Raw genomic sequence first — 12,076 nt, 5'->3', positions numbered from 1 at the left:
ACTGAACCTCCAAAAACATTTTGGTTACTGTTATTTATGAGAGTACTTTTATTATGAGAGTGTTGACACCATTGCGGAGAAGGGGGAGATTTTCATATTAAGCATTGCCTTCAGCAATGCAAAACTAAAAGTAAACATTGGCATTGGAGCAAAGTGCAATATCCTGCCCAGGCAGTTGATGTGGGAACTCAACCCATTTGCAGCGCCAGATCCCAGCATTCAGGTGGACCTCGTGGTGTATGACAGACAAACTATCCACACAGAAGGTGTGGCCATTTTCCATTGTACGTAGGGCAGCTTCTAGTTTTATGCCATTGACCAAAGTGTGAAGCCACTCTTGGGTCTTCGGTTCAGCATCACACTGGGGCCTTAGTCCAGACATAGAGGGGGTGATTCTATCATCCCACTGCGTTGCTTTTTAAGAAAAGCAGGCCAGGAGATTCTAGTGATGGCCGATTCGCGCAAATTGCACTGGACGTCCGGGCTCCACGCATTTCCCAGCGCCAGATTTCTGGCACCATCAGCTCCATGCCAGAAATTGGCACAGAGCTGCCAAATATATGCAGCAGCTCATTATAATATAATTTAAGTAGCACGGGGGCGGCACGGTAGCACAGTGGTTAGCACTGCTGCTTCACAGCTCCAGGGACCTGGGTTCGATTCCCGGCTTGGGTCACTGTCTGTGTGGAGTTTGCACATTCTCCTCGTGTCTGCGTGGGTTTTCTCCGGGTGCTCCGGTTTCCTCCCACAGTCCAAAGATGTGCAGGTTAGGTTGATTGGCCGTGCTAAAATTGCCCCTTAGTGTCCTTAGATGCGTAGGTTAGAGGGATTAGCGGGTAAATATGTAGGCATATGGGGGTAGGGCCTGGGTGGGATTGTGGTCAGTGCAGACTCGATGGGCCAAATGGCCTCTTTCTGCACTGTAGTGTTTCTATGTTTCTAGCATTAGTGGGCCTGGGACTGAGGTCTCCGGAGGCACTGCAGGAGGAGGGGGGCAGTTTTGGGACTGCCAGTGGGGTGGGGGAAATCGAGGTGGACTGGGAGGGGCGGGGGTTTGAGGCTGGCCCAGACACATCCGGGAGACCAGCGATCGGGCCATGGGGGGCTCGGAGGGCCAGCGATCAAGCTGGCTGGCAGTCAGGAGGCTGGCAGACCAGGGCCACTGCGCATGCTCCAATCTTGGCGCTGATAGATCGGTGCATGTGCAGTGGCCCACTCAACGCTATGCTGCCGGCCTCTCCAGCAGGAATAAGCCCCGCCCACTGATTTTCAGCGTGAATCACGCTAGTGCACTCTGCAGTGCAAAGAGTGTGAGAGATTCATTTTGAAACTCCTGCTGATAAAACCAGTATGATTTACTCCAGTTTTTACCTGAATTCGACACTCAGAATTTTTCTGGGACAATCCCACCCACACACTCTGCAGCATCAGCTTCCAGAAAATGATAGAATATAAAGATTGATTCAACTGCGACATCATTCGGCAGCTACCTGTAATATAAAAGTTAAAGTTTATTTATTAGTCACAAGTAAGGCTTACATTAACACTGCAATGAAGTGACTGTGAAATTCCCCTAGTCGCCACACTCCGGCACCTGTTCGAGCCAATGCACCCTAACCAGCACATCTTTCAGTCTGTGGGAGGAAACCGGAGCACCCGGAGGAAACCCACACAGACACAGGGAGAACGTGCAGACTCCACACAGACAGTGACCCAAGCCAGGAATTGAACCCAGGTCCCTGGCACTGTGAGGCAGCAGTGCTAACCACTGCACCACCGTGCCGCCCACAATAATATATCACATGATGCTAGATGATTCGGTACCACCCATGGTTGTGCTACGTGAGGAGTCCCCTAATTGATGAAGTGATAGCATGTGGGGTTGGGTGAATACAACAATGCAGGTTTATTGATAAGCTGTTGATTCTACAGAGGCTCGATCTAGACTGGGCAAAAGCCCATAAAGCAGCCAATGATGTCACAAACTATACACGTTACTCGACTCTTAAAGTGACAGTGCAGCAACACAATAGCCACAAGTATATAACAAGGAATGTGATAGAATACTCCCCCGTTGCCTGGATGAGTGTAGCTCCAACAACACTCAAGAAGCTTGACACCATCCAGGAAAAGTAGCCTGCTTGATTGGTCTCCTTTCCACAAACATTCACTCTCTCCACCGAAGCACAGTAGCAGCAGTGTGTACCATCTACAAGATGCACTACAGGAACTCACCAAGGCTCCTTCAGCAGCATCTTCCAAACCCCTGACCACTACCATCTAGAAGGATGAGGGCAACAGATACCTGGGAACGCCACCACCTGGAAATTCCTCTCCAAGTCACTCACTATCCTGACTTGGAAATATATCGCCGTTCTTTCATTGTCTCTGGGTCAAATCATGAAATACTCTCCCTGACAGCGCAGTGGGTGTACCTACATCACACGGACTGCAAAAGCTTAAGAAACTAAGTTCACCACCACCTTCTCAAAGGTAATTAGGCATGGGTAATGAATGCTGGTCTAGCTGGTGACGCCCACATCCGATGAATGAATAAAAAAAACAGAAAATGCTCAGAGTCTCTGACAGTTTATTGATCAAAGTAATAATTTACTTTTCATTGTTCTTCAATCACAGTCATGGAAAATCACCCTGATTGCTTATAAATCTATCTTTCGCCCACCAGTCTTAGACTCTCTTTCAAAATATTGTATTATTGTACAGATGTCTGTGATCACTGAGTTTTATAGTGTTCTTTCATGATTTTTATTTCAATGTTTGAAACATAACACGATCTCTGTTGAAATAACTTCTTACACCTGCAAAGCTGCCTTCACGAGAATAGGCTTGGGGTGGGGGAAGGGCCAGTGGAGAACATAGGTGAAGATTGAGTGGCATTTGCAAACTTTATTGAAAAATCTGCTTTGAGAAGTTAATGGTTTAGATTTGGAGGTCAAGATTAAAAATAAGATTAAAAGGAAAATCTGCAACTATTCACTGGATGAATACGATTCTGATTCTAATTATAGTACTGGGGGCATGCACTTAAGGTGAGAGAGGGACAGTTCAAAGGAGATGTGAGGGGCAAATTTTTTACACAGAGAGAAATGGGTATCTGGAACACGTTGCCAGGGATGGTGGTGCAGACAGATATAATAGGGGCATTTAAGGGGCTTTTAGATAAGCACATGAATATGCAAGGAATAGAGGGATAGGAGCCATGGGCAGGCAGAAGGGACTAATTTAATTTGGTGTCATCTTCGGCACAATATCGTGAGCCGAAGAGCCTGTACCTGTGCTGTACTGTTCTATGTTCCATGTTCTATTATAATCTGTTCAGATTTGAGTCAAGGACCCTTCCCTTTCTGCCTGTGGGCTATGTGGAACTTAACGTGCATTTTTCCATCGATTTTCTTTTAGTTGAGATTAACTTGAATTTAAATGTCTCGTTTTGCACGTTACGATGGCCTAGTGGTATTATCACTAGACTATTAATCCAGGAACTCAGCTAATGCACTGGGGACTTGGGTTCGAATCCCGCCACAACAGATGGTGGAATTTGAATTCAATAAAAAATATATGGAATTAAAAATCTACTGATGACCACGCAACCATTGTCGATTGTCAGAAATGCCCATCTGGTTCATTAATGTGCTTTAGGGAAGGAAATTTACCTGGTTTGGCCTACAAGTCCTCCAGGGCTACAGCAATGTGGTTGACTCTCAACTGCCACCTGAACAAGGGCAACTAGGGATGAGCAATAAATGCTGGCCAGCCGGCAATGCCCATGTCCCACAAATGAATAAAAAAGAATAAATAAAATTCTATAATCCATTCAAAATGTGGATTCCTCTGCTTTATTATCATTCATGTTTCTTGACAAATGCTGTCTTTGCAATGTTGGTAAATAATGGTATTAAGTCAGAGTTAAGAGCCTGAGAAGTAATGTTATATTTTGTCATGAATGTGATGCATTAATTTCCTCTTCAGAGTTAATTTTACAAACGATCCTTTCCTTGCTTAGTTCCTCTCGAGGCTGGAAGCAGTCGAAGTGACGATTGCAAACCTGGCTTGAGGCCCCTGTTGTTGACTTCGGATCACCTGACTTGGTGTCTTGTTTCCATGGCTGCAGAGCAGGAAGTTTTTAAACTGTTTGTGCTCTGCGGAGTCGGGGCTGTCACTTATCCCACCGACGAGCTGGCAGGAATAGTGAGAGGAATTGCAGAGTGCTCTCTCTACTGTGTGCGTCTAAACTTTGTCTAGTCAGGTGAAGTGGCTTCAAAAGGATTTCTCTGCCATGTCTCGCATGAGGATATGCTGAGGCAGAAGCATCAAGATGCAGTTGATCTAGGACCCAAACTGTACAGATCATCCGCCTTTCTGGATTGCTCGCTGTGCTTCCCACTGCACATCTGATCCAGGATGTCCATGCAGAAGCATCTGACTGTCCCAGATTGCCACAACCGCTCAGTAAGTGCTCTGGGATATCACTTGGCTCGGAGAGAATTCCTGACTGGCTTTGAGGGTAAGAGCAGGCTACTGCGATAATCTCAATATTTCAACTCACTCCTCTCACAAACTACTGTAAAGAGAAGAAGGCATTTATTTAGCACCTTTCACAAACTCAGACCACTCTGAAGTGTCACTTTTGTAATTTGGACAGAATTCGGAGAATCCTACAGTGCAGAAGGAGGCTATTCGGTCCATCGATACTGCACCCACCACAATCCCACCCAGGCCCTTATCCCCATAACCCCATGCATTTATCCTAGCTAGTCCCCTGACACTAAGGGACAATTTAGCATGGCCAATCCACCGAACCTGCACATCTTTGGAGTGTGGGAGGAAACCGGAGCACCTGGAGAAAATCCACGCAGGCACACGGAGAACGTGCAAACTCCACACAGACAATGACCTGAGCCGGGAATCGAACCTGCGTCCCTGGTGCTGTGGGGCAGCAGTGCTAACCACTGTACCACCATGCCGCCCTGATTGACAACCAAATTGAAACTTCCAAAGCCATAATGATGAGTTCATCTATTTGAACGATTTTGTTTGAAACGGTGGTACAGTGGTTAGCACTGCTGCCTCACAGTGCCAGGGGCCCGGGTTTGATTCCAGACTCTGATCACTCTCTGTGTCTGCGTGGGTTTCCTCCGGGCGCTCCGGTTTCCTCCCACACTCCAAAGATTTGCAGGTTAGGTTGATTGGCCATACTAAATTGCCCCTTAGAGTCAGGGGGACTAGCTTGGGTAAATATGTGGGGCTACGGGGATAGGGCCTGAGTGGGATTGTTGGTGTAGGCTCGATGGGCTGAATAGCCTCTTTCTACACTGTAGGGATTCTATGATTCTATGATAGATATTGGCCAGGATGGAAACCATGCTCTTTGAATATTGCCATGTGTTCCTTACAGCAATTTGAACAAGTAAAAGTGGCCTAACATCCAGAATTCAGCACCACCAGGGGTACCATATTCCCAATTGCACTGGACCCTATGACCCTTTGAGTCTGTGGCATGGCCGCTATCCACCAGGCCAAGATGACAATTGGGATTTTTTTCCCCGATTATTCCAGATTATATGTCCATTTACAATAAATTCCAAATCGTTCTTGGATTGAGTTGGCCCTTCATGTCACCCACTGCTTATCTGCTTTCCCGCTGTTGACTATCTCATCCATCATTTAACGTTGATTTTTGTCACATATTAAAGCACAGAGAAGAACAAAGAATCCTGACGGTAACCTTGCTGTGCCACATTCCCAGATTCGCCAAGCAATCAAAGGGAATACTTCACGTGAAGATAGAATTTAATTGAATTTTATAGAAACCCTACAGTGCAGAAAGAGGCCATTCGGCCCATCGAGCCTGCACCAACAACAATCCCACCCAGGCCCTATCCCCGTAACCTCACATATTTACTTTACGAATTCCCCTGACACTAAGGAGCAATTTAGCATGGCCAATCCACCTAACCCACACGTCTTTGGAATGTGAGAGGAAACCAGAGCACCCCGGAGGAAACCCACACAGGCACGGGGAGAACTAGTTGGATGGTTGTGGGCTGAATCTCCAAAGCCCAGAACTAAAGTTTGCCATTTAGCTGGCACTCCATCACGGAACTGAAGTAGTGCTACATTGCCAAAGATGTTGACTTTCAGGGGAGGTGTTATTCTGCCAGCTTCCAGGTGGAGGCTAAAGCAGAAATGGGTGAGATGTCCTAGGAAGGTGAGATCAAATAGACAGAAGAACTGGCATTATCTAAGCCTGTTCTGTGGCATTGTTGTCCAGATGTTAAGTTTGAAGTTATTTTAATCTGATTTCAGCCTGAATCTCTTAAAGTTTTCCTTATTAATCTCAACTGGGTTAGCTGGTGGGTGTGACAAATGGTCTGAGGTAAAGCTGAGGGAAATCTGTTGCTGAAACCTTTCACAGAATACATGTGTGTGCAGGTGCAATGAGGAGCAGATTAGACTGTGCTTTATCCCAGCAAATGGTCATATGAATGAACAAAGTACAGGAGTAGGCCATCCAAGCCCCTCAGGTCTGCTCCACCATTTAATAAGATTATGGCTGATCTGATAGTAACTTTAAATCTACCCACATAGCCTCGATTACCTATCGTCCACTTGCTTACCAGGAATTGATCCACCTCTCCTTAAAGATATTCAAAGACCCTGCTTCCACCAACTTTTCAGAAAGAGAATTTCAAACACTCACAACCCCCTGAGAGAAATAATTTCACCTCGTCTCTGCAACGCTGTAGGTCAGTTGGCTTGCCCCTGTTTAGGGATATATTTGGTGGGAATAATACTTAAACTAGCCAATATGATATGAAATAAAAACAGAGAATGCTGGGAAAACTCAGCAGGTCTGACAGCATCTGTGGAAAGAGAAACAGAGTTAATGTTTCTCGTCTGAGAACAGTCATACAAAGAACAAAGAACAAAGGAAAGTACAGCACAGGATTAGGCTCTTCGGCCCCCCAAGCCTGTGCCAATCATGATGCCCTAACAAAAAAAACCTTCTGTCCTTACTTGATCCATATCCCTCTATTCTCTTCCTATTCATGTACCCATCCAGATGCCTCTTAAATGTTGCTAATGTGCCACATTCTCTGGCAGCTCGCTCCAGGCACCCACCGCTCTACGTGAAAACCTTCCTCCGCACATCTCCCTTGAACGTCCCCCCTCGCACCTTGAACCTGTGCCCCCTTGTAATTGATCCTTCCACCCTTGGAAAAAGCCTCTGACTATCCACCCTGTCTATGCCTCTTATAATTTTGTAGACCCCTATTAAGTCTCCCCTCAGCCTCTGTCTTTCCAGTGAAAACAACCTTAGTTTATTCAACCTCTCATCATAGCCAACACCCTTGAGATCAGGCAACATCCTGGTGAACCTTCTTAGCACTCTCTCCAAAGCTTCCTCATCCTTCGGGTAGTGTGGTGATCAGAACTGCACCCAATATTCCAAGTGCGGCCTAACCGGGGTTTTATATAGCTGCATCATGATCTCCCAACTCCTGTGCTCAATGCCCCGGCTGATGAAGACAAACATGTCCTATGCCTTCTTAATCACCTTGGCCACCTGTGTTGCCACTTTTAGGGAACTGAAAGTTCCCTACAGCCTCCGTTCATGTGAATGGCAGCAGGGGCTCAAGGTCTGATGCATTCCGGAAACCAGCGAGATAACAATTTCCGATTTTCATTGCCCCTTGCTAGCGGCGTAATCGGGTTACACTCACAAAGGGCAAACCTTATTTTAATGTATTTTACTAAATTTAAACATCAATAACAGCCCCCTGCCCCCCCCCACCCCCCCCCCCATATTTGACCCCTTGCCGTGCTTTCAAACCTCGCTGCCATGACATTACGTCAGCACGGTTTACAACAGGTTTACCCAGATGTTGTGGGGATCCCCCCATGGGCGTAAAGATGAGTATAGCCTCCGGGGGAAGAAGGACATGGTCAGGCAGTGGGCTGTCACTGTCCCCTGGCATGAGTTGGCACTGATGTGGAGATGCCGGCGTTGGACTGGGGTAAGCACAGTAAGAAATCTCACAACACCAGGTTAAAGTCCAACAGGTTTATCTGGTCGCCATGCCAACATGGCAGTGCCAACCTGTGCTGGGGGCAGTGCTGGGATGGACTACTGGGAACCTCATGTAGAGGGGGGACTCATTTATTTGTGGTGGTGGGGGAGGGAGTGGCTGTAGGAGATGTGGTGATGCCTGTGTTGACTGGGGTGGGTGTGGGAAGGAGATTGATGTCAATGGTGGCTGTTTGGCAGGTGTGGGGGAGAGAGAGTGATGCTGGTGTTGATTGTGGGGGAGGGGGGATGCTGGCATTGATCACTTTTGGGGGGGAGGGGTGGAATGCCGGCTCTGACCGCGGGGGTGGGGAGAAACACACCAGTTTTCAGTCAGAACCTGGCACTGTCCAATTTTGGTAAGATGTCTCACTACGTTTCTCTCATCACGGATGCTGTCAGACCTGCTCAGCTTTTTCAGCATTTTTTGTTTATATTTCAGATTTGCAGCATCTGCAGTATTTCGCTTTTATTCAACCAGTCAATCAGGCCTGTCAAAAATAGAATTTGGAAGGAATTTGGCACCAGCATATTTAGTAACTGATCCGCAGCACTCAGGAAAGCTCCACTCTCTCTATCTCTCTGCCCAGGAAGAAGTTTTGATGGGACTGGGCATATTAAAGGATTCACTGGCCAAATGACAGGGGCATGGAAATAATGTGACATTTTAATGCATCCATAGCTGCTGTTAATCACAAGATAAGCAATGTGCAGTCAATGAAGATCGAAGATCTCTAACAAAAAGTGAATCACAAAATTCCAAAATCAGCAAATGCCGGAGAAACTCAGCAGGTCTGACAGCATCTGTGGAGAGAGAATAGAGCCGACATTTCGAGTCTGAATGACCCTTCACAAAACTCAATTCTCTTTCCACTGATGCTATCAGACCTGCTGAGATTTTCCAGCGTTTTGTGTTCTTGTTTCAAATTCCAGCATCCGCAGTGTTTTGCCTTAATCATAAAATTCCCTTCACTGGGCATTCACCCATTCCCCCACTCCAAAAATAACAACAGCTGTACTAAAAGATACGACGGGCAGAGCATTTGAACTTTTTAAAAAAACAATGTTATTCAACGGACTGTGAGTAAACCAGGTGAGATAAGCAACTTATTGAGGTATGAGTGTAAATAATGCTATCTCCTCCCATCTAAAATCAAATAAAGTCAATTTATTGTGGATTCCTGACAGCACAGGACTTTAATCACGGTGTTTGTGGAAAGACATCAGGTAGCAACTATTTGTTTTCTCAGCGTTTACTAGATTGAGCTAACAATACAGGGCCAGCAAAACAAAATGGTTCGTGTCAGAATGATTATTGAAAGGAGGGAGAAAAATGGAATAACATCCTAAACACTCCATTGAGATCCACCCATCTGCTACTCAATGCCTTCCAACAGTGATACTGAGTAGAGGGTGAAATGAGATCGATGGAAGGGATACTGCCACCCACACCTATGTCATATTGACACTTAATGCAATGGCATCCTAAGGCAAGAGTTTTAACAACACCAGGTTAAAGTCCAACAGGTTTATTTGGTAGCAAATACCATTAGCTTTTGGAGCGCTGCTCCTTCGTCAGATGGAGTGGAAATGTGCTCTCAAACAGGGCACAGAGACACGTAATCAAGTTACAGAATACTGATTAGAATGCGAATCCCTACAATCAACCAGATCTTACCCCAATTACCTTTATCTACTTCAACCTTAGGATACAGCTGTTCCGAGAATGTAGTGGACTCACTGGGGTGGATCTTGTCTGATCGTGTATAAAGGTGATAGACATTTGACAAGCCGATTTACATCACTCCCATTTATTTTCTATCGGTCAAAATATTAAAAATTAGAGTTAAACCTATTCAGGAGCAAAATTAGGAAGCACTTTTCCACATTAAGAGTAATAGAAATCCGAATCTTTCTTCCTCAGAAGGTTGTAGGAGCTGGGTTGGAATCTTCAAAATTGAGATTGCTAGCTTTTTAGTAAAGGAAGTGGATCAAAGGAAAGGCACAAATGTAATTGGTGTACAGTTTTAACTATTACCCGACTGAATGGTGGAACAGGCTCAAGGGGCTGAATGGCCTGTTCCTGGGTAAAACACCAAGAAAGGAACACTGAGTATGGTGTGTAATGATTGTGCCATGTTTGCTAAGTGAGCGCTTTCTCTCTTGTCTTTGGATAGATGGTGTTATTAAATGGTGGGATTTGGAAACTGGACAGTTGAGCTTTTCGGTCTTTGAGCACACTGGTATGATCACTCAGTTCCTGTACTGGGCTGAACCTAAGCTCCTTTTCTCAGCATCGAATGACGGGACTATTGTGGTGTGGACTGTCGGAGCAACAGTGTTTGACCGGATTATGGTAAGGGCTGTATCCCAGGATTTCCACTTTCATCCTTGGATCGTTTTCATTGCTGTCGTTATGATGTTTATTCTTGCCTGCGCCCAGAAGTTGACACAATGGCGAAAAATTAAAATTCTAGAGATCACCATTAAAAATAAGGAAGTTCAGAATAAGAAGAACACTTTTGTAGTCACTTTTTTAATGTAGGAAGTGCAGCAGTTTATTTGCACACAGTACACTCTGCTAAGGATGTCAAGGGGTGTAGTAGGAAGCATCCCTTCCTCTGGATCAGAAGCACGGGGTTTAAGTCCCACTCTAGGACTTGATGGCCAAGAAAATTGTATTCATAATGTAGCCAAGCAGGTTCAGTATCAATTTGTAACTCAGTTTGCTGGACAGCTAGTGTGAGTCAGATTGGTGCCTGCAACAGCACAGGGTTTGATTCCCTTTCCAGCTGTTCCCATTCCAGATAGGGTGGACTCAGGACCTACCTCCTTGCCCGAGTATGGTGGAGGACTTGACACTGTGGGTCAGACATGACTTTGGGCAGAGAATTCAAGAAGAACCAGAAACTCTCCTGAGCAGCACTGTCATAATGTCCAAATGTTCTGTTTTAGTAAAACTGGTTGAGGGATAAGTAGTGGTCAGGACATGAGGGAAACTCTCCTATGTAACTTCAAATACTGCCATAGGATCTTTCATTCCTATCTTGAGGGGGCAGATAGGGCCTGAAGTTTAACATTGCTTCTGACAGGTAGCATCTGCAATAATGGAATCCCTCTGTGTTTTAGCCTGGATGACAAACTCAAGTCTCAGGAGTGGGGCTTGCACCCAAGATCATCTGTGCAATTTTGGTCTCCTTACTTGTGAAAGGATATACTGGCACTGGAGGGAGTGTGGAGGAGATTCAATAGGTTGATTTCAGAGTTGAGAGAGTTGGCTTAAAAGGGGAGACTGAGTAGACTGGGATTATACTCATTGGAATTTAGAAGAATGAGGCGAGATCTTATAGAAACATATAAAATTATGAAGGAATAGAGAAGATAGAAGCAGGGAGGTTGTTTCCACTGGCGGGTGAAACTAGAACTAGGGGGCATAGCCTCAAAATAAGGGGAAGCACCTGTAGGACTGAGTTGAGGAGGAACTTCTTCACCCAAAGGGTTGTGAATCTGTGGAATTCCCTGCCCAGTGAAGCAGTTGAAACTACCTCATTAAATGTTTTTAAGGCAAAGATAGATAGATTTTTGAACAGTAAAGGAATTAAGGGTTATGGTGAGCGGGTGGGTAAGTGGAGCTGAGTCCACAAAAGGATCAGCCGTGATCTTATTGGATGATGGCACAGGTTCGGGGGACCAAATGGCCTACTCCTGCTCCTAGTTCTTATGTTCCTATCTGCTTCAGAAGTGAGGGGGGATGCTAATGTGGAGTCAGGCTGATATCTGCATGGCCAGTAATAAATATTTTCATTGGTCCATTTGTACACTCGTTTTCAGAAAGAAAGAGAGAACTTGTAATATTTTGTAGCACCCCCAGAATGTCGCAGCCGATGAATGACTTTGGGAGTGCAGTCACTATTGCCACTGTTTGTACAGTGAGACAAACACTCGCTGAATGGGTAGTTTAAAGCTCCTCCTGCTGCTTCTGTTCAT

At 45.6% G+C, this 12,076-nt stretch overlaps 1 protein-coding gene across 1 annotated transcript in view; it reads left to right on the top strand.

Annotated features, from left to right (window-relative positions):
- The first annotated feature begins 4,327 nt into the window (after positions 1-4,327).
- Positions 4,328-12,076, top strand: part of LOC144505521 (uncharacterized) — an 88,968-nt gene continuing 81,219 nt past the window's right edge. The window contains exons 1-2 of the mRNA XM_078231645.1: positions 4,328-4,525; positions 10,267-10,445. Coding sequence (XP_078087771.1) covers positions 4,423-4,525; positions 10,267-10,445 — 282 coding nt within the window. The 5' untranslated portion in view covers positions 4,328-4,422. The remainder of the gene's footprint in view (positions 4,526-10,266; positions 10,446-12,076) is intronic.

This window comes from Mustelus asterias, chromosome 16 (assembly GCF_964213995.1).
Source record: "Mustelus asterias chromosome 16, sMusAst1.hap1.1, whole genome shotgun sequence".
NCBI classification, from domain to species: domain Eukaryota; kingdom Metazoa; phylum Chordata; class Chondrichthyes; order Carcharhiniformes; family Triakidae; genus Mustelus; species Mustelus asterias.
The sequence above is the reverse complement of the archived record's forward strand: the minus strand, read 5'-3'. Positions and strand labels throughout refer to the sequence as shown.